The 23,952-nt window shown below is 43.5% G+C and overlaps 1 protein-coding gene across 3 annotated transcripts in view; it reads right to left on the reverse strand.

Moving 5' to 3' along the window:
- LOC121270898 (rho GTPase-activating protein 22-like) overlaps positions 1 to 23,952 on the reverse strand; it is a 370,801-nt gene that overhangs the window by 73,335 nt on the left and 273,514 nt on the right. Inside the window, exon 1 of one of the 3 annotated variants that reach the window (XM_041176478.1) lies at positions 7,509 to 7,644. The exons of the other annotated variants lie outside the window; for them this stretch is intronic. Coding sequence (XP_041032412.1) covers positions 7,509 to 7,560 — 52 coding nt within the window. The 5' untranslated portion in view covers positions 7,561 to 7,644. Of the gene's footprint in view, positions 1 to 7,508; positions 7,645 to 23,952 lie in introns of those variants that run through there. 3 annotated transcript variants of the gene reach the window in all.

Genomic DNA, 23,952 nt, shown 5'->3' on the forward strand with positions numbered 1-23,952 from the left:
TAATGTAAATATTGTGTGTTGTGACAGTACAATTGTTAATTTAGTGATTTCTCTGTCTCTGAGTCAGAGCCTCTGGGGCCCAGGACTTGATGGTGGAAGATGCATTTATAACATGATCAAACAGGTTGATTATTAACCTACAAATCCTTTCAATACACTTATGGCAGGTGGTAAGGGTGGGAAAGTCTCCTAGCTGGTCAGCCATACTTGATGCAGACTGGTGCTCATCAAGCTATAGCATCTGGTGAAAGGCTAGTGACTTGTTCCAGGAAGAATATAGCCATGGAAACAGACATAAGCATGTGTTTTGTCTGCCCCGTGTGTCACTCGATGCAGGAAAGAATTAAAGATAGAGAATTCACATTCCAAGAGGACCATACCCATGTTACTGATCCGGATTCAGAATTTTCCCCCTTGATTGCTTTTCCTTTGTATCCATGGGAAACATCCCTCCCCCTGAGAGGTGGCTTAAACTGGAACACAGCATATGTGGAATTATGACAGCAAGTTCCTGTCCAGTCAGTTTCTCCTATCGTATTTTTGGAGCTGGGGGGGGGGGGGGACAGTATGGTTCACTTGTTCTGTCCTCATCTCCTTCAGATAGTAGCAGAGAGCATATTTAGACATTCAGTCACATCTGCAGAGGTCATAACTGAATTAGGCCCCTGTGCTTGGGAAAATCTTTACTTCCTGCTATTATATAGAAGCTCCTAATGATCAACCTCCGTTTCCAGTCAGCTCTGAATGAGCTGTGCAGAGTATATCGGGAATGAGTTGGAGCCCTGGCTAGCTGTGCCTGCCAACAAACATCCTCATTTACAGGGTTGTTTTTACCAGTGGTTAATTTAGTAAAGTCATTATCTTCAACATGGGAGTGATGGCGGTGGAGGGGGGAGGGGAATTAAAACGTGGGACATTTTTGGCATGATAACATTACATGAGAGCAACAAAATGTGATGTGTTAATGATGCAGGATTTACATCAACTTGCAGCGTTTGGTAACTAAACAGCAAAAGATCTGTCACTTTTTTTGAAGATTGTGCCATTTTTCAGTGCTTCGATGCATATTTGGTTTGGTTTCAGTGTTTTAAACATTTGAAGATTATTATTGGGCTTAGGTGCTTGTGAATTACGTATTACGTGGAACTTTTTTTGATCAATTATATCTATAATTGGAATTACGCTTCATGCATGTGAAAGAGTTTTGATTAAAGATTTTAAAATAACAAAGAACAAAACTCTAAATCACCCTTCCGTTGAAGCTGACCTCGTCACTTCTGAACTTTTGTCCTCATTTTTCATTATAATTGCAAACTTAATTATCTAGTTTACTTGTGTAGTTGTACCACACAATATAAATAAGTGAAAGCAAAATACTGCAGATGCTGGCTCTGAAGAAGGGTCATACGGACTCGAAACGTTAATTCTGTTTCTCTCTCCACAGATGCAGTCAGACCTCCTGAGGTTTTCCAACAGTTTCTGTATAATATATATAAGTGAAGAGTTTGTGATAGGCCAAATGCTTCTAGACCTAGGACCTAGATTCACCAGGTGTCTAGCTCAGAATTTTCTCAAGTTCAAAGGGTAGAAGCCCCTGCTCCCAGATATTCTCAGCAAAAATTAATATAACTTTTTTTTATTCATTCATAGGATGTGGGCTTCGCTGGCTGGGCCAGCATTTATTACCCATCCTTAGTTGCCCTTGAAAAGCTGCCTTCTTGAACCACTGAAGTCCAGGTGGTGTGGGTACACCCACAGTGCTGTTAGGGAGGGAGTTCCAGGATTTTGACCCAGCGACAGTGAAGGAATGGTGAGATATTTCCAAGTCAGGATGGTGAGTGGCTTGGAGGGGAACTTCCAGGTGGTGGTGTTCCCACCTATCTACTGCCCTTGTCCTTCCAGATGGTTGTGGTTTTGGGTTTGTGAGGTGCTATCGAAGGAGCCTTGGTGAATTCCTGCAGTGCATCTTGTAGATGGTACACACTGCTGCTACTGTGCGTCAGTGGTGGAGGGAGTGAATGTTTGTAGATGGGGTGCCAATCAAGCAGGTTGCTTTGTCCTGGATGGTGTCGAGTTTCTTGAGTGTTGTTGGTGCTGCACTCATCCAGGCAAGTGGAGAGTATTCCATCGCACTCCTAACTTGTGCCTTGTAGATGTTGGACATGCTTTGGGGAGTCAGGTGGTGAGTTACTCATCGCACTATTCCTAGCCTCTGACCTGCTCTCATAGCTACAGTATTTCTATGGCTAGTCCAGTTCAGTTTCTGGTCAACAGTAACACCCAGGATGTCGATAGTGTGGGATTCAGTGATGGTACTGTTTAATATTTTAGTAAGGGTGACACTCAAAATCTAGCTTTAAAGTCACATGTTCAAAGGGGGAGGCCTTCAACCTCATTGGTTCTAAATCCATTGTCAGGCTTCCAAATAGGCCTCTGCGCTTTTTTTTAGATCAGCATTGACAGAACTATCTGGAAAGACTGGACAGGCTGGGGCTCTCTTCCGAAGAAAAGACAAGACTGAAGGGTGATCTGAAAATTAATGAAAGGGTTTCGGATGGTAAGTGTGGAGAATATGTTTCCACTTTTGGGAGAGTCCACAGGGATCATAAATGCAAGATGATGACTAATAAATCTAGTGAGGAATTCAGGAGGAATTTCTTTATGTGGAGGGTGGTGAGAATGTGATGTCTGACCACATGGCTGAGGGAGAAAGGAATAGAAGGATATGCTGATCGGATGAGATGAAGTCCGGCAGGAGGAAGTTTGTGTGGAACACAGATCCTATTGGCCGCATGGTCTCTTTCTGAGCGGAGAATTCACTGTAATTGGAGCTGGAGCTTGGGTGTCCCAGGTGAGGGTTTCTCCTGATCCCATAAGTGAGGAATTGTGACTAAGAGGTGTTATGAGACCGATGGAATGTGGGTGAGCTGCTGTCAGGCATAAGACAGAGTACAGGAGCAAAGGGAGTGCAGATGCTGGAACTCGGAAATAAATAAGACATGCATAAGACAGAATAAGATGGGAATGATAAATGAGATAGGAGGCAAATGAGGTCAGTATTGAGAGAGAAGCTGTGTGGGAACACAGGGAAAAGATATATGGAAAGAGTGAGTAATGCTGGTCTGGAATACATGCAATACTATCTCTAAGAAACATGATAAACCATGTGTAAAATGAATCAAATCATAACACCAATTCTATCGCTATTTAATAAGATAGCAGTCATAGTAGCACCTTGCTTATTGAGATAGTGCCCTCCTCCATAATACAATGTGTAGTGCCATTTAGTGCAGTCAAATACGTAAGAATGAGCCTTTGTTTCTGCCTGTTGGAATAGTACCTGGTACTGGGGAAGGAATAGTCTCTCACTGTGCATTAGAATACTCAACTGTTGCTTCCATAAGCATCCTTAGTTATCCTGAGAAGGATAACTATGCAGCATGCTGGGCTACTTCAGACAGCAGTTAAGAGTCAGCCACGTTGGTGTGGGCCTGGAGTTATGTATAGCCTAGACTGGCTAAGAGTAGTTTCCTTCCACCCAAAGGGCATTAGTGAATCGACTGTGTGTTTACAACAATTCAACAGATTCAGGTACCAGATTCTTTATTTCCAACTTTCATATTACTCTGATTTCCAATTCTCGAACTGGGATTCTTGATTCATTTCCTGATTGTGTCAACTGGAGCATTCTTGCCTCTTGAGTCACAAGATTCCAGGTTCAAGCCCCACTCCAGGTCATGAGCACAAAAATCAAGGCTGACACTCCAATGCAGCGCTGAGGGAGTGCTGCACTGTTGGTGGTGCTGCCTTACAGGAGAGATGTTAAACTGAGGCCACATTTGCCTGCTCAGGTGGATGTGGAAGATTCTGTGGCACTATTTTGAAGAAGAGCAGGGAAATTATCCCCGAGATCAGCTTTTCAACTTTAAATAGAGGCGGGAATCGGGTGCAAAGCACTGCACTTAGTTTTTTCAAAGGAAAAACAAAACTCCTCTGCCTTCCTGCACCCACACCATTTTCATGTCGTCTTTTCATGGGTCGGGAAGGCTCGGTGTGCAAAACGCAAAAGCAGTCCTTTCAAGGTCCCCAAGGTAATAGCTATTCATAATGGCTACAGCCATTATGAATGCTTGACTGTGTTTCAAAAGCTGTTAATGGCCTCGGCTCAGCAAGTGGTCAATTGATCCAAGAATGATTGACAGTTTTAAGAGGATGTAGGAGCATAATATGTTTTTGATGTGGTTTCCTGTTGGTTTATCAACCTAAATGGCACTAAAAGGATTACATTTTTTGCACATTGGAGCAGAGAGTTTTTTTTCCCAAAATCAACGATAGTGTGTTTGAATTCAGGGTTTTATTAGATTGTTTGAGGTTCAAGGTTTTTCAATGATTTTAAAATAATTCCCATTGCTATTGCATGGTTCTTTAGGCCTATACATAGTGCATTTTTTGTATTTGTTCATGGGATGTGGGTGTCACTGGCTAGACCTGCATTTATTGCCCATCCCTAATTGTCCTTGTTCAGAGGGTATTTAAGAGACAACCACATTGCTGTGGGTCTGGAGTCACATGTAGACCAGACCAGGTAAGAACGGCGGATTTCCTTCCCTAAAGGACATTAGTGAACCAGATGGGTTTTTATAACAATCAGCAATGGTGCCGGGTGAGTGCCTATGGAGGCTATGTAGGAGCATGGAGGTGGCAGCGGGGGTGGTTAGGATGTGAGGGATGAGGATTAGGGGGCTTTTAAATTATGTTGGGAGCTGGGTTACTCTGTTGGAGACAGTGTGTGCCTTCTAACCAGCCCACCTCTGCACCCAGGCTCCTCTTGGACTCCATCATGGCTTGCAAAGCACACTGCAAACCTGAATCCTGTGTGACAAGATAAAAATCCCGGGCAAAGTCATATGTGGGTCGGGTGTGCATTTCGGAAGGTGCAAAAGTGGACAGATCAAGTTTCCCTGAGGCCCCATGAAAACTGGGGCCCAAGTGTCCTGGCCAAAATTTATGTCCCATTCAAACTCTCACAAGCAGATTTTCTGGTCATTATCACTTTTACTGTTTGTGGGAGCTTGCTGTGTGCAAATTGACTGCTGTCTTTCTGACATTACAACAGTGACTACACTTGAAAAAGTACTTTACTGGCTGTAAAGTGCTTTGGGACGTTATGAGATGCACTTTAGAAATGGAAGTCTTTCCTTCTTTTATTGCTAATGCAATGCTCTCTCTTCACGATGCTCGAGGGAGTTGTATGTGATTTTGACAGCTCTCGCACAGGAAGGAAGAAGTCGACAGAGAGAGAGAGATCATTAATCTCGAAACAATGCTCACAATGAAAAGGAGCCAGTGGCTTGTGAAAATCACAGTAGCGCGGAGAAACGGTGTTAAAGCTTCTGAAATTATAGTGGCATTTGTGTCTGAAGGCAGATGAGTCTCTAAAGGGTTCTGTAGACGCAGCAGCAGAATTTCCCCTTCCACAGTCCTCCCTTAACGTGAGCTTGGAAGCTTCATTGCTAATGTCACACAGTCAGAGGCAATTGTGTTTCTAAGTGGTGGATTGTAGGTATTCAGGAACATAGTAACCTCATCCCTAATGGGGCTGATAGGCATCACATTTTTTCTGGAGCCTCCAAAAGTAGCCCTTGCTTATCAGGATAAAGGCAGTAGGTTAAATCCCCCTGCTATCTCCTGATGGCACTGCCTCTTGCAGGGCTGTGCTTCTTTGGACATTGCTGGCCCCTCACCTAAACTGTTGCTCTTCAATACCTGAGTGCCAAAGGTGAGGATTGGCAAGGTTTCCTACCAGGAATAGCGTCACAGCTATACTTGATTCTGGTTTCACCAGAGGTCCACACCCGAGCACTTAGCAATAAAACCATTGAATGGGTGAACTGATTTCCCCCCCCCAACCCCACACCCCCCCCCCCCCACCCCCCCGCAATCCCCCCAACCCCCTCATAGCCCAGGAATCTGGTGATCATCTACTTTGGCTGAAATCAGGTAGCTGAGCACAAATAAACATAAGTCTGGGATCTTCCTGATCTATGTATAAGTGAATTCTACATCACAATCAACAGGAGAGCTGCATGGACAAGCCTGTATAAAAATTCCATCCATGCAACAATACAAACAACAGCTTGCATTTATATAGCACCCTTTTGACATGTAATAAAAAGCATCCAAGGTGTTTTATAGAAGGGTAATCAGACAATAAATGTTAACTGGATCCACGCTAGCTGGTGAAATTCAAACGAAGATGCGGCAGCTTTCTTTGCTGGACAGAGTTTATTGATTTAGTTCACAATCAACACTACTCCACCCCACCAGTGTCCCAGCTTTCCCAATTTATAACTCTTTCGAGTTTCCCAATTTATAGGTGTACAAATACTCTTCACCTCTTTAACAATGTAATTGCCATTAAACCTTAATGTAATTGCTATTAAACGTTAATGTAATTGCAGTGCCAAAGATGGAAACACTGAAACAAGTGACAGTCCAAGAGGTATGTTTTAAAGATTGTCTTAAAGGAGGAGAGGAAGTTGGGGAGGTTTAAATGGCTCTAAATGATTGAAGGCACAGCAGCAACAGAGTGCCGATGAAAATTGGATATGCGCAAGTGGCCAGAATTGCAGGAGCGCAGAGATCTCTGAGGGTTGTCGGGCAGAAGGAGAGGCTACGGAGCTGGGGAGTGGCAAAGCTATCGAGGGATTTGAACACCAGGATGAAAATTTTAAAATCAAGGTGTGGCTGGACCAGGAGCAAATATAGATCAGTGAGCACAGGGGGTGGTGGGTGAATAGAACTTGGTGCGAATTAGGACATAGGCAGCAGAGTGTTGGTTGTGGTTGCAAGTTTATAGACTGTGAAAGAGGAGACACTGGTTGTGGGAGATCAGCTCAGGATCACATAGGCTGCCAAAGTTAGGAACAGTCAAGCGTACAGCAGGGACAGTGGCCAGGGAGGGGCATGGAGTCAGCAGCTTGGGAATGGAGTTTGAGGCAGGAATTAAAAGCCACACAGCACTTGTCTCGTCAATGTCAGAGGAAATTTTACTGGGTGTTGGACAAGCAATTTAACAGCACACAGGCGTTGGGGAGGTCAAGGGAAGTGGTGCTGAGGTAGAGCAGGGTGTTGACAGTAACCTTCTGAACTGGAACTTCTCAACTTTGAACATACACACGTCATTTCCTTGCACACACAAAAAGAAATCCCTTCTGATAAATTTTCCAGAGCAGAATTGGAGAAACACAGGGAACTGTAGAAAACAGAAAAGATACTGTAGACATCTACAAACAATACGCATGCCTCTGTACATTGTTGGGCTTGGCAGACCCTGCCCTGAAAAGAGTTTAATGTCACTAAACAACCTTCATGTGCCAGTGACATTTGGTATCAATGTAGCATTTCCTTTTTTCAAAACTGCGAATCACCATTTAATAATGCAAACAAAAAACAGCACTCAGAATTTTAGAGAGCAGCAGAACGTGCCTTCAGAAGCAGGGACTTACCTCCATTCAGTCCAATTTTCTTTTTTATGTATTTGCCAGAAAAGAAAGGCATTTCTTCCAGGTATCTGCAGCACAACAGATGCTCTCTTTCTTTCTCTCTCTCTCTCTCTCTCTCTGTCTCTATTTTCTGCTGAAGTGAAGCAGTGTAGCACTGAGACAGAATGAGCAATTCAGAGGCAGTCCTACGCTATCTGCTAAACCAGAGTTCATGCCAGATAAAGAAGCATTCCCAGCTGGGTGTGAGGCACAGCAGAACGAAAGCTGGCCGTCTGCTCTGCGGCTCCTGCTCCTCTCAAACTGGAAGACTGTGCGGAGAATGTTCTGATGATTCCCGTGCAAAGAGGAAGATTTCCAGCACACAGCACTTCTCCTATTACTCACTGTCTGCACTATCAGAAATGTGTGGGTAACATACCAGACATCAGACCCTCGGCAGTCGCACACTCATCCCCTGCATCACATTCATCTTCGGCCAGATGAAAATTAAAACTTGGTTTCCTATTGCACAAATTGTTTAAAATCAATGAGGATTGTGGAGGGAATGGGGAATCACAGGAACACTGGGCCTGATTTTTAACTCTGTTCAAAAACTCCATTCGCTTACACAAGAGTTAAAACTGGACTCACTGTTTTTCCTTAAAGTGCATTTGAGATTTATTATTGCCACTGCATGGAATCCCACAGATAGAAGAAACGGACTGGTTATTTCAATGTAAGGGGATATAAGATGGTTTTCATGCCTTAACTGATTTTGGTTTGAGGATAACTCATGCCTAGGTAAAAGTGCTTGTGACTGTCATCAGATTTCAGCCCTCCTCCTGATCAACACACATTAAAAAAAAACGGCCATTTGGAAGTGATAACAAACAAAATAGCTCAGTGCTGACCCAGTGCCTCCATGTAAATAGCCAGTACTTAGTTACTTAAAGAGGTGGTCCTCCGAGGAGAAAGAAAAACTGCATGGTAGTCTCAGCATGATGTCGTACGTGTGTAATAAAATTCGACGTGTCCTCATTCACTTGTTTCCTGAGCAGCTAGACAGATTTACCAAATACTCTTACAGGATGCTGGAAGGGTTTTTTCTTTTGATTCTTCTCTCACCGAGAGGAGTTGCTCCTTGGGATCCCCTGATAAAGCCTCTTCTGCCTGACTTAAATGGTGGATCACCTTGGCAGCCTGGCGCAGTGTCACTAAGAAGCACCTCATTGAATTTTATTTCTGAAAGAGTCATAACATTGAGGAGACTTTTCGCATCATTTGTGACTAAGGAGGAACTAGTTTGTATTAAAAGCGCTTCCCCCCTTATTCCTTAAATCCCTTTAATGTCTGAAATGGTGGTTGAGGCAGAAACCTTCATCATGTTTACACAATGCTTGAGTATGCACTTAAGTCGATGTAACCTACAGAGCTAAGGACCGAGAGCTGGAAAGTGGGATTAGGTAGGATAGCATTTTTTCAGTCAGCACAAACACGATGAACCAAATGGCTGTCTCCTGTACGTAAATCTTTGTGTGTTTCTAAATAAGGAAGTCCTCTGCCTGGGTTATACACACAGCATAAAAGTGATATTGTAACAGTGAGTGGAGATGAGGAAAATGTCTCCTGAGTCATAGCAGCCCATATGTGTGAACTGTACTCAGTGGTTCACTCACAGCACCGTCTCTTCCTCTGCCGCATCTGTAGCTGGTAGGATTTTTTTTAATATAGGGAAACCTTAACACTTGTGAGTAACATCATGAATCACCATGACACTGCTAAAACAACCAGAAGTGATGCTCTGTAGAGACTGGGGGGCACTCAGCAGAGCTTGGAAAGTTCAAGAATGCATAGACTCAAGCAAACAGCCTTTTGTTTCCATGGCAACTCCTGTGCCTGGATGTTCAAAGCTAAAACACCAGCAGTTGCGAACATGTTCACAAATTTCCTCAAAAGGTATTCTTCCACTAGCTTCTTTTTGTTTAGAGTGTTGATGGGGCTGCGGTATTTTTCTCCAACCCGTTGGGAGGTTCTCAGCTCTCTGTACAATGCCCACTCTGTCATGTACACTGGTACTTAGTGGGCTCTTGCTTCACTGTGCTAAGTGTAGTGCTTAATAGATAAGAGAGAGCTGAACTTAATGTAGCATTGGGGTTTTGAACCAGGCTCCAGCTCCTGTGAAATTTGCACTTTTTTTTAACCTTATGGGTTCCGCAAAAGGTAGAAGAACACTGGTTGCAAACAGGGTTGTTTTTCCTCTCTCGCCTACCTTCTCCCATGCCTTGGATAGAAAGACACTAGACAGCAAACCCCGCAGTCAGGTACCAGCCAGAAAAGATGGCCTCTAAGGTGGTGGGAAAAACCTACGTGAGTCTCAGTCCCATTGAGTTCACAAGCCCCACCTTGTGCTTTGCTGCAGGATAGATGACAGAATAAGGTAAGCGAATTAGAAATGGCGTACCAATGGAATTGGTGCCACCAACTCTAGCTACCACATAAACGTTATGCAACATTGGAAATGCACTGGTACTTTCGAAAACTGCTCACTCCTTTATACAATCTGACCTTTGCTCCAGGTAATTAGATATTTCACGTTGCTTCTTGACTTTTAATTCTTGACTTCTTACAATAACCTCTACTGTCAATAATTACTGCCACTGACACGTTATGTGAATGCTGGACCTGTGCGAACAATTCATTCAAAAATCAGATTCCAGGATGTTTGCGGAAGCCACCAAAATAGTTATTATCTTGTCAACAGAAGATATTTTAGACTGTTGTAAAAGTGCCCTTTCTAGTCATAAGCTTGTTGTACAAATACAGTTTTTTCCAGGGCTCTCAGAGGCTGGTGTCTAAGCAGGGCAAAGGCACAACATATCCAACAGAAGGTTATAAGTCCCAGACAGTCCATGGCCAAAGAAAATGCTGCTAATGGTATAAACCACAAAGAATGGCCCTTCATGTATTTGAGATTATAACAGAACAGGATTCAACGGCTCTGTCAGATATTGTCATCCAAACTCTCTGATATTAATACAGTCATATGTTTTCAGTGGCTCTGCTGTGCCATTACACAAGGGTGTCGCTTTTCAATAAGGAAAAGATTGTACTGCCAGGTAAGGTATATTGTGCTTGAGAGGAGCTATATAATTTTAAATGTCATTTGAAGAAGAGAGAGCCTTAGGTGAACCAGGGTTTAATTAATGTTTGCTGACTACTAAATGTGGCTTTTGAGGCTACAAAGGAGGATGCTTAATTATTTATTATTCTCAATTGCAGACTTAAATCTTTTTGCATTGATCCTTGAAGTGGAAATGGACTGATTAAATTTGGGCCTCAGAGTAAAAGGAAAATTACTGCCTTACAACAAGATCATTGAGAACCACCACTCTTTCAAAAGCTAAGCTGTATATCCACCTCTGAGAGATTCTTCGTTTTGTCCTGTTTCCCTTTGGTTATGGCGGATGTTAACCTGGTGATTAAGTTGGCCAAGAATAGGGTTCAAAAAAGAACCTTTCTTAATTTTAAAGATGTCTATTGGCCAACCCTCAGCCTTCTCTTTCCAAAGAGGAAGATACCACAGCCTGTTCATCCTTTCCAGATGGGTATAAACTTGCATATCTGATATCATCCTTGTGAATCTTTTCTTTTTCTTTACACCCTCTCCAGCGCCTCTGCATGCTTTTTATAATATGGTGACCAGAATTGTACGGTACTCACAAGAGTGTTCTAATCAAGGTTCAATACAAGATAACATGACTTACCAAGTCCCACCTTAGGACCCTGTAAATCAACCTGTAAATCCTTCTAATGCACCTATGGCAGGTGGTAAGAGTGGGAGAATCTGCTTGACAGTGGTAACTGTAGTGCAACAGCCTCCTCATGTTAAAAGACTCTGACGAGGGTCCTCCTCACTTCAAGGGACAACCAGAGAGAGAGAGAGCATAACTTCTTTATTTTTCAATTCTAACCCTCTAGATATAAACCCTAGTGCTTTGCTTGATTTTTTTAAGTCATATTAACTTGGGTCACTTCTTTTAGTGAATTCTGTACTTGTACTCCCAGTTTTATTTGCTCTTCAGTCCTGTTCAGATTTGTATTTTCGAAGTAATATGTGATCTCCAGGACTAAACAGCTTGCTTGATTGGCACCCCTTCCACAAACATTCACTCCCTCCGCCACCGATGCACAGTGGCAGCAGTGTGTACCATCTACAAGATGCACTGCCGAAACTCACCAAGGCTCCTTAGACAGCACCTGCCAAACTCACGGCTGCTACTATCTAGAAAGACAAGGGCAGCAGATACGTGGGAACACCACCACCAAGATGTTCCCCTCCAAGCCACTCATCATCCTGACTTGGAAATATATCACTGTTTCTTCACTGTTGCTGGTTCATAAGCCTGGAACTCCTTCCCTAACAGCACTGTGGGTGTATCTACACCACATGGAAAACTCTCTGCTGGTTGGAGTCATATCTAGCACAAAGGAAGATGGTTGTGGTTGTTGGAGTTCAATCGTATCAGCTCCAGGACATCACTGCAGTAGTTCCTCAGGGTAGTGTCCTAGTCCCAACCATCTTCAGCTGCTTCATCAATGACCTTCCTTCCATTATAAGGTCAGGAGTCAGGATGTTCACTGATAATTGCAAAATGTTCAGTACCTTTCGTGACTCCTCAGATACTGAAGCAGTCCATGTCCAAATGCAGCAAGACCTGGACAATATCCAGGCTTGGGCTGACTAGTGGCAAGTAACATTTGCACCACACAAGTGTCAGGCAATGACCTTCTCCAACAAGACAGAATTTGACCATCGCCTCTTGATATTCAATGACATTGCCATCACTGAATCCCCCACTATCAACATCCTGGGGGATTACCATTGACCAGAAATGGAACATGGCTAGCCATATAAATACTGTGGCTGCAAGAGCAGGTCAGAGGCTAGGACTTCTGCGGAGAGTAACTCACCTCCTGATTCCCCAAAGCCTGTCCATCATCTACAAGGCACAAGTCAGGAGTGTGATGAAATTCTCTCCACTTCCTGGATGAGTGCAGCTCCACAAAACACTCAAGAAACTAGACACCATCCAGGACAAAGCAGCCCATTTGATTGGCACCCCATCCACAAACATTCACTCCCTTCACCACCAACTCATAGTAGCACAATGTGTACCATGTACAAGATGCCCTGCAGGAAGGCTTCTTAGGCAGCACCTTCCAAGCTCAACATCATCCAGGATAAAGCAGCCTGCTTGACTGACATCTCATCCACCACCCTAAACATTCACTTGATCCCTCCACCACTGATGCACAAGATGCACTGCAGCAACTCACCAAGGCTGGTTTCACTGCACCTTCAAAACCCGTGACCTCTACCATCTAGAAGGACAAGGGCAGCAGATGCATGGGAACACCACCACTTGGAAGTTCCCCTCACCATCCTGACTTGCAAATATATTGTGTCATTCCTTCACTGTCGCTGGGTCAAAATCCTGGAACTCCCTCCCTAACAGCACTGTGGGTGTACCTACACCACTTGGACTGCAGCAGTTCAAGAAGGAAGCTCACCACCACCTTCTCAAGGGCAATTAGGGATGGGCAATAAATACTGGCCCAGCCAGCAACACCCACATCCCATGAATGAATAAAAAGAAAAAAAAATTGGTGTCATTCTGTCACTCACAAATTTAGAAATTGTTTTTGATTTCAAAGTTTACACTGTTAATGTAAACTGTGAATAGCAGCGGCTCCTTGACTGGTCCTTAAGGGACCCACTTCCTACCTTCTGCCATTCTGAATAGCTACTCTTTACCCCTACTCTGCTTTCTGACATGCAGCCAGCAAGCTATGCCTTGTGCTACTTATTCCCTAACTCTATATGCTCTGACTTTATTCATTAATCTATTATGTGGCACCTTCTACCAGGTTCATTTGGAGGATGTACTTTTTAAAGTTGGCGAGTGTGTTGTACCATGTCATGTGCAGTGTAATCTGCTAGGATGGTGCTGTGTACAAACAATTAAACTCCCTTGGTGAACGGCCTCAGCAGTTTACAACTATAGTGATTTGAGCACATAACCTAGGCTCACACTCCAGTGCAGTACTGAGGGAAGTTTACATTATAGAAAATGTCACCTTCCAGATGAGACAATAAACCAAAGCCACATCTGCCCTCTCATGTGGACGTGAAAGATCCCATGGCACTACTCAAAGAAGAGCAGGAGTGTTGGTCCTGACTTCCATGCCAATATTTATCCCTGAACATTACTAAAATAGATTTTCTGCTATTTGTAGGAGCTTCCTGTATGCAAATTGGCTGCTACTTTTCTTGCATTGCAACTGTGAGTGCACATCAAAAGTACTACATTGGCTGTAAAGCATTTTAGGACATTCAGAGGTCCTGAAAGAGGTTCTATAAATGCAAGTCCTTTTTTTTTAACAGTTACCTGAGGTTACCTATTTAGAGCAGTGGTGTGAAAGGGTTTGGCTATGTTAACATGTTAACATTGGTGACTCCTCAGATACTGAAGCAGTCCATGTCCAAATGCAGCAAGAACTGGGCACATCCAGGCTTGGGCTGACAAGTAACATTCACGCCACATAAGTGCCAGGCAATGACCATCTCCGACAAGAGAGAATCCAACCATCTCACCTTGACATTCAATGACATTATCATTGCCAATGAATCCCCCGCTATCAACATTCTGGGGGTTATCACTGACTGGAAACTGAACTGGACCAGCCACATAAATACTGTGGCTACAAGAGCAGGCCAGAGGCTGGGAATTCTGTGGTGAATAACTCACCTCCTGACTCCTCAAAACCTGTCCATGATCGACAAGGCACAAGTCAGGAGTGTGATGGAATACTCCCCACTTGCCTGGATGAGTGCAGCTCCAACAACACTCAAGAAACTTGACATCATCCAGACAAAGCAGCCTGCTTGTTTGGCATCTCAACCACCACCTTCAACATTCACTCCCTCCACCATCGATGCACAGTGGCAGCAGTATGTACCACCTACAAGATGCACTGTAGGAACTCACCAAGGCTCCTTAGACAGTACCTTCCAAACCCATGGCCTCTGCCATCTAGAAGGACATGGGCAGCAGATGTATAGGAATACCACACCTGCAAAATGCCCTCCAAGCCACTCACCATCCTGACTTGGAACTATATTGGCCGCTCCTTCACTGTCGCTGGGCCAAAATCCTGGAACCCCTTCCCTAACAGCACTGTGGGTGTACCTACACCACATAGGCTGTAGCAGTTCAAGAAGGTGGCTCAACACAAGCTTCTCAAGGGCAATTAGGGATAGGCAATAAATTCCGGCCTAGCCAGCGATGCCCACACTGTGTGAACAAATAAAAAAAATGTCACTAACATGCTCCAACTCCCAGACTACCCATGAACAATGTTAACACTTAACATAATATTAGCCCTTGAAAAGGAGCTTCTTTCTCATTTGTGTGGCAAGAGTTAATCACCATCTTTACCATTTAAGCCAGTCATGTATTATACCGAAATTCACAGCAAAGAAACAAGCTACTTGGCCCGCTGGTGTTTATATGCAGCATGCAAGCCTCCTCCCACCTTAATTCATCTCATCCTATCAATATAACCTTCTAATCCATTCCTGCCCATGCAATTATTTAGCTTCCCCTTAAATGGTCATTGAAAAGGTCATCAAATATACAGAGAACTACAAACCTAACAAAGAAGAAGCACTTTCATGTTAATCGGTGTATGAACGTGTGACAATCTTCAGTAAACAGCAGATTTGTACATTTATACATTCACCCCTGAATTCTTCACTTTCACCTGACTTGCCTTTTTCAAACCCTTCCATTGAACAGTGCCTTTGTTGACTGTTCTCCCTCCTGCTAAAAGTGCCAACTTATTTATAAACCTGTAAGTTTTCTTTTTATAAGTGAGGAGCACTTTATAAATCATAACGCACCCTTAGAAGATTTGCTTCAAATTGCTTTGTCCAATATTGCAACAGATGCTCCTGAGTATGGGCATCATTGCACTCTATCATATAAAGCTTATGGTGTTGAAATTGATTTGATAGCACTCCTGTGAAGCACCTTGGGAAGTTTTCCTACATTAATAGCATGACACAAATAGAAGTTTGTTATTTTTGTATAATGAATAGCTGGAAATGATTAGATGGTGGAAATCTCATTGGGTTGGTGTCTCAGTCCATGATATCAAACTCTGAACTGACAGAGTACAGCTGTCATATCAAACTTGAGGTCGGGTTACAGCTTGCAACTATTCCCATGTTTTTCAAAGCAATGATGAATTCAAAGGAAGAAATTCTATTCTATTATTCTCTGTCCATTTTGTCACTGCATCAAAAGTCAAACATTTCTTTGTAGTTTTGTCCAAACAATAATCATTTTTTGAGGTGTTCCAGCCAGCTTTATTAGGTTGATTGCCAGTGAATAACACGATCAGGATAAACTCAGGCCCGAATTATTTGCAGAGATTGGAGGGTTCTGTGCCTTGGCCAAAATGGCACCAGAACCCTGAATCTGGAAGTCATACCCCTACTTCTGACAGATGATGGTGGGGGTGGCGGGAGGTGGGGGGGGGGGGGTGTTGGTGGGGCGGTGGGGGGGGGTGGTGCAGTGGCAGGATGTGATTTGCACATCCAATCCCACCAGATCCCAGCAAGGCTATTTAAACTCAGACAGACCCCATTTACGCTGGAGCGAGGTCTATTCCTCACAGTGTGTGAATGTGTGTAAAAGGTGGATAAAGTCTGTGGAACTGTCAAGCTGTCATAATTTAAATCCCCTGTTCTTTAAACTTTGAAAAACATCAGCCTTTTGTGTGTCTGAGTTGAAAGAAATTGGTGTTTGCAATTTCAATGACTGTTTGTTGACATAAGTTTGATGGTTATCATTATATTATTATTACTGCTTGACTGCACTGCTCCCACAACCTATCAGTATCACAGTGGGGGGCATGCAAGTTCATAGTTTGACAGCTGCAAGTGGTTATAAAGGGATTGCTGCATTTGATATGGGACTAATGTTTCATATTATATACTTGAGGGGATTTAAATGTATTGAATTTGCTTTTATCAGTGTGTTTTTTTAATATAGTGAAGTCCATGATAGATACTTAGAACTCTATTTTATTTAATCTCAGCATAGCTCCTGGGGTCTGCCCATGGTGGATACTGGGTGAGTTGGCATGGAGGGGGTAAGGGCAAATGGTGGTGGGACATGAATTAACATGAGTAGCCACTAAGTTGGTATAGGGGCTATAAGGGACCATGTGGATGGGTAGAGGGACATAGGTTGGCATGGAGGGTATGGGGAGCATGAGGTGGCTTGATCTGGCATGGATGGAGCGTGCAAAATTTATGGGGGTGGTGAGGGGGTGAAGACTAAAGGGCCTGATGGTTTTTATTATAACTGGGATGGAGTCCCAGAGCACCGAGGCAAGTATTTTAACCAGCCTGCCATTTTCCTGTCTTCTCACCCTAACCCTTGACTCCCTTGTCAACCAAATATTTGTCTAACTCAGCCTTAAATATATTCAATGACCCAGCCTCCACTGTTGTGTTGTGATGTGTATGTACCTTTAAGTGTACGTATCTTAAACTGTTGTCCATCACTGTCCACCACAAGACAGGATGTGACCTATAATCCCATGACTCTGTAGACAGAACACAGCAGCAATCCTACAGTTCAGACATGTCTATATATCCTCCCAGTTAACATTGTCTATATATCATCTTACCTTCAAATGAAGAACCCACATTATTGTTTTATCAGTCCTTGCTGTATGATTGGTACGATAAAAAAGCAAAAGCAACATCCACTGCTCTTGGGGAAGAGAGTTACAAACACTAACAGCCCTCTGAGAGAAAAAAAATCTCCTCATCTCTGTCTTAAATGGGCGATCCCCTTATCTTTAAATTGTACCCTGGTTCTAAGTTCTAGTTTTCCCCTAAGAGGAAAACATCTACCCTGTCAAGCCCCCTCAGGATCTTACATGTTTCAATAAGATCATCCCTCATTCTTCTAAATCTAGGACCAACCTTCCTAACCCTTTCCTCATAAGACAGCTCTTTCATCACAGGAATCAGATTAGTGAACCTTCTCTGAACTACTTCCAATGCAAGTGTATCTCTCCTTAAGTAAGTTGACCAAAACTGTACACAATCCTCTGGGTGCGGTCTCACCAATGCCATGTACAGTTATAGCAACATTTCATACTCCATTCCCTTTGCAATAAAAGCCAACATTCTATTTGACTTCCTAATAACTTTCTGAACCTGTATGCTAACTTTTTGTGATTCATGGGCGAGGACATCCAACTCCTTCCGTACTGCCACATGCTCCAGCCTCTCTCCATTTAAATAATATTCTGTTTTTCTGTTCTTTCTGCCAACATGGACAAGTTCACGTTATCCCACATTATACTCCAACTGTCAATTTTTTGACCACTCACTTAACCTGTCCATATCCTTTTGCAGACTACCCTCCTCACAATTTGCTTTTCTGCCCATCTTCATATAGTCTGCGAATTTGGCTACAATACAGTCAGTCCTTTCATCCAAATCATTGATACAGATTGTATTTAGTTGAGGCCCCTGCACTGTTAGTCACAGGGCAAAGCTCCTTCTCCTCTGCTGAACCAGCAAAGTTTATGTGCATACACCACTATTGATTCCAGCCCCACCCTAGCTGAGTGCCCCTGGTGCTCGAGTGGACATCCCTTTGCCTGCTCCTGCCTACACTCTGGATCAACACTAAAATGTGTTGGGGGCAACATGAACATGAGAAATCTCTAAATCCCTCCTAGAATCTTCCTTGTCTTTGCTAAGATGATGCTAACATCTATTTGTGCGGAATTGCTTGTATCTCTCAATGGTCATGTCCTAGAATTAGATCTGACATTTTTACTTCCCACAGCCTTATGAATGACAATACCAATTAATGTCAAATGATCGGAAGTGTTGTCATGGACACCAGCTAGTATGATGATAGGAACAGGATTAGGCCATTCAGCCCCTCAAGTCTGTTCTGCCATTCAGTGAGATCATGGTTGATCTGTTGTTTAACTCCATCTTCCCACCTTTGCCCTGTATCCTTTTGATATCCCAATTTAGCAAAAATCTACCGAGCTCAGGTTTAAAATGATTTATGATCAATTATTACTAAGAGCTGAGTTAACATTACCTTAACCATATTTGATACAAGATTTATAGTCAGAGGGCAATTATCAGAAAGGGGAGGTTCAGAGGCAAAAGGATGGTTGATCACCCAATCCCCCAATGATGTATAATTTTTGAAGCTTGTACTTTCTCGTTTGAATGTAGTACTTTAGTTCTGCCAGGAAACAAGATCTCATCTGCAAGCATTTCAAAACCCATAAGTAAACAGTTGTTATATGGTTTCACTGTGTTATTTCTCCAACAAATTCACCCAAACTGTATAGAAATGGCACTAATATTGTAGTGTAGCTAAGAACCTACTAACACTTGTTCTCCAGGATGGATATGGCAGCATTGTGGCACTGTCACTGGGCTAGTAATCCAGAGGCCCGAACTGATGATCTGAGTTCAAGTCCCATCATGGTAGCTGGGGAAATTTAAATTCAGTTAATTCAAAATAAAAACTGGAAAGCAGCTACAGAATTGTCGTAAAAATCCATCTGGTTCGTTAATGTCCTGTAGGGAAGGAAATCTTCTGTCCATACCCAGTCTAGCCTATATATGTGCCTCACAGCAATATGCTTGAATCTGAACTGTTCCCTGAAAAAGCCTGGCACTTAGTTGTACCAATCCAATATGAAAAATATACTGTGTGTGTACCTTAAGCACAGGTATGACAACTGTTCAAGAAGCTCGCTACCATCTTCTCAAGGGCAATTAGGAGCTGGCAAGAATAAATACTGACCTTGCCAAGGAAACCCACATTCCATGGACAGAATTTAACTGTTGGCGAGCGGGGGCGGGGCCCACTCGCCGACGCATAAAATGACCCGGGATGACATCAAGCAGAACCCCCAACGTCACCCCGCCCCATTTAAATTTTCAGGAAGGCGGGATCACAGCAAAATCAGCTGCGGGCCCGCCAACCTATCAATGGCCAATTGAGGCCATTGACAGGATCAATTAAGCAATTGAAGGACCTGCCCATCCAACCTTAAGGTTGGCGGGCAGGCCAGAAGCCCCAGAGGGCAATAGAAAAAACATGAAACCTCATCCAGTGGCGGAATGAGGTTTCATGTAGGGTTTTAAAAATTCTAATAAAGTTATTATGTAAATTATGAACATGTCCCATCTCATGTGACATTGTCACATGAGGAGACATGTTAGGAATTTTCCTCTTCTCTATTTTTAATATTTTTAAAAGTCGAGGCGATCTCCTTGAGACTGCACTTAGCCTCAGGGAGGTGTGCGCTCTTTCATGTGCATGTGTGAAAGAGAGCACTCTCGATTTTAGGGACTCCCCCCCGCCCCGGCTGCACAGGGAGTGCATAGTGCTTCCCGGCGGACGTCACGCTGGGTGGGCCTTAATTGGCACGCCCACGTAAAATGGCGGCATGGCCCCAATCGCTGGCAGTGATTGGCTCCGTGCACGCCTGTGATTGGGTCAGGCCCTCCCGCCCGACAAACGGAACATTCTGCCCCATGAGTGAAGTTCTTGGGACAGGGAAAGGTACATATATCTAACCAGAGACATTTAGAATTAGAACTGCATGAGCTGTTAAACACGGGTCACTTGTTATCTCTTTGGATTCCCTCTGCTGGTACATGTGTGTAGTGTAGTTTCAAGTGGTCAAAATGCACATTGCAATTTTCAGTACACTAAAATGTGAATGAATAAAAGTAAATCATATAAAACAGGCACCAATTGTAAAACTAAGCAAAGATCCTGGCATCCCTTGTGGCATTTATCACATGGTATCATATCGAGCAACAGAACCCATCAAGGCTCCAGGCCTTGAGTTTGCTGAGCTGATCTCAGTTTGGGCAGTAAAGGGATTCCACCCATTCCCTTCCCCCTTCATGAGCATTGAGCAGAGTGGGTAAAAATCAGCCAGCACCCAAAGGCCCAATTAATTGAGTGAGTCCTCCTAGACATTGTACTGCGAACGGGAGGACCAAACTCAATTCTGATCTTCCCTCCTGTCTCTCAGAATTGCAGTATCTTTACAGTGCAGGAGGCGGCAATTTGACCCATCAGATCTACACTGGCTCACTGAAAGATCATTCCACCAAGTCCCACTTCCCTGCCTGATCCTCATAACCTTGCACACTACTTCTTTTCAGGTAGCTATCCAATTCCCTTCTGAACACCTCGATCGAACCTGCCTCCACCGGTCTCTCAGGAAGTTCATTCCAGACTCCAACCAGCATCTGGGTGAAAAATTTTTCTTCACATCACTTCTACTCATTTTGCCAATTATTTTGCATCTGTGCCTCTAGCTCTTGAAGCTCTCTTGAGTAGAAAATGTTTCTCACTATTTACCCTGTCCATTGCCCTCAGGATCTTGAATACCTCTATTATTTCTCCTCTCAGTCTTCTTTTCTCCGAGGAAAACAGTCCCAACCTCTCCAGTCTATCCTCACAGCTACAGTTCTTTATCCCTGAAACCATTCTTGTGAATCTCCTCTGTACTCTCTCCAATGCCTTCACATCCTTCCAGAAGTATGGCGTAAAGAACTGGACGCACTACTCCAGATGAGGCCTAACTAGTGTCTTATACATGTTCAACATGACCTCCTTACTCTTGTACTCAATGCCTCTATTAATAAATCCTAAGATACTATGTGCTTTATTACCTGCTCACTCAATGTGCCCTGCCATCTTCAATGACTTCTGTGCATATACACCAAGGTCCCTCTGTTTCTGCACCTCCTTTAGAATTCCTCTCTTTCTTTTATACAATTTCTCCATATTCTTCCTGCCAAAATGAATCACATCACACTTCTCTGCATTGAACTTCAACTGCCACTTGTCTGCCCAATCCACCATCATGTCTATATCAAATGATGGACCGGTCTACCAACATTTATTGGCTCGACTTGCACAAAACGTACGGCTGTCTGATGAGATACCAGAGACTGCCAGAGCCTGTGGAACCGTGCCACTACCTGAGATTCCATCTTCAGACCAGAGTTGGAAAGACCACGGGCCAACATTTTCCCCCCATCTGGGGGAATGTGCAGGACTGGGCACGGGCGGGCAGGTTCCCGATTGGCGCCCCCAGTTGGGGGCCCCCAATTAAGGCCCACACAGCGTGACGTCCGCCAGGAAGTGCTGAGCCGGGAGTGCGCGCAGATCTCCTCGAGGCATAGTGCTGCCTCAGGGAGATCGGCTCAGATTTGAAACTTCAAATGAAGGTGAGAGAAAAATTTGGCTGCCATGCCCCCTCATGAGACACTGCCACATGAGTTGGGACATGTCCATAACTTTTATTTTGAAATACTCTGAGATTTTGTAATCACTCATGAAACCTCATCCCGCCCGTGGATGAGGTTTCGTGCTTTTTCTGGAGCCCGCCAAGGCTCCCGGCCTCCCCGCCAACCTTAAGGTTGGACGGGCAGGTCCATTAATGGTTTCAATTAGTTTTCTAATGGCCTTAATAGGCCCTTGACAGGTCGGCGGGCACACAGCTGCACACCCGCTGACCTGAAAATCTAAATAACGCATTGGGATGCACGCCCGACATCGCCCCACATTATTTTACGTTTCGGTGAGCGGGCCCCACCCCTGCTCGCCAGACAGAAGATTCTGCCCATGGAATACAAAAAAGGGAGGGGACGTAAATCAAAGTAATAACTGCTCTCACTTTAGAGGCTTACAGTCAATCAGTTTTCTGAGTAAAGGATTTCTCTAGTTCAAAAAAAAGCTGGCAAAATGACAGTAGACTACGCTTCATGAACATCATCTTCCTGATATTTCATCATATTTCACACCTTTCTTGGATTTACTCAAGTTCTGTCGAAGGGTCATGAGGACTCAAAACGTCAACTCTTTTCTTCTCCGCCGATGCTGCCAGACCTGCTGACTTTTTCCAGGTAATTCTGTTTTTGTTTTGGATTTCCAGCATCTGCAGTTTTTTTGTTTTTATCATCTTCCTGAGCTGCTTGTGTCTTTGTAGAGGAGCTCATGGGCTCTATCTTTTAGGCTGGGATTATTTCAGCTGCAATGCATGTCTTTTTTAAATAATTAAATCTGGAGAAAAACGTTATAACCTTTTCTGTGCTGTAATGGGAAGAAGGATATAGTTTACAATTCACACAGAAAGGTTTGACTGGCTGGGGAGAGGAGAAAAGAAAGATTTACATTTATGAGGAATGTTTCATGACTTCAGAACATCTCAAACTGCTTCTCTAAGGTACTTGTGATGTGTAGTTGCTTTTGGTAATGTAGGAAAAATGGTGGCGCACAGCAAGATCCCACAAACTGCAATGTGATAATTAAAACTTTTTTATCGCATGGCGTTGGTTGAGGGATAAATATTGGGAGAAATCCCCTGCTCTTCTTTGAAATAATGCCATGAACTATTCTACTTCCATCTTAAAGGGCAGATGTGGGATTTCAGCTTACCACCTTATCTGAAAGACAGCATCTCCAACAGTGCTACACCCACCCCGCATGGCACAAGGAGTGTGAGCCTTAATTCCGTGCTCAAATCTCTGGTCTTTTGACTCAGATGCAAGAGTGCTACCTACTGAGCCAGAGCTGAGAAGAAAGATTGAAATTCCACCTGCCTGCCCTATAAGGCTCCTCCAAATTAAATTTCCCCATTCTGTATGAGCACACAGCGGGCCACACACTAAGACCTCACTATAATTGTGAACTTCCAGTCATTGCTAGATAATGCATCCAGACTGAAACTCTATGGGGACCGCTGCTAAACCCCTTTTATCTTTGCAGAGAGTGCGAGCGTTTGCAACTTATCTTAATCAGTTCAAGTTAAGTCACAGAGGAAAAGGTTTTTGTAATTAAAATGATCAAGGAAAGCTGCATGAAGCCTTGGAATGTGTAAAACCATGATCAAGGCTAGTCCACTCTGCTGCCAAGAATTCCTGGCAAACCATTTCTACTGTATCTTAAAGAAAATCTATTCACAATATCTTGTACTGTGCTCAAGGTCAGCTAAGGAAACAAAAAGCTGAGTAAGATTATCCTCTGCTTCAACACTCACATTTGCCAAAATAATCTCTTTCAGGAGTTCCCATTATTTCAGTATGATCCTACTTGACCCAATAGAATCGATTCCAAGTCATTACCACATCAACTAGGCGCATCTATTTAATCCACGAGAATGGAAAGTATCAAAAATCAATATAGGTATCCTTACAGCTAAGGGGGAAACTACAAAAATTGAGGCTATTACAAGCATCGACCATTCATACTGCATCTTATTTTTCTTTGAAATAACGTGAAAACAATTTCAATAAAAAGGAGTTGAGGAAATGATT

Source organism: Carcharodon carcharias, chromosome 28 (genome assembly GCF_017639515.1).
Source record: "Carcharodon carcharias isolate sCarCar2 chromosome 28, sCarCar2.pri, whole genome shotgun sequence".
NCBI classification, from domain to species: domain Eukaryota; kingdom Metazoa; phylum Chordata; class Chondrichthyes; order Lamniformes; family Lamnidae; genus Carcharodon; species Carcharodon carcharias.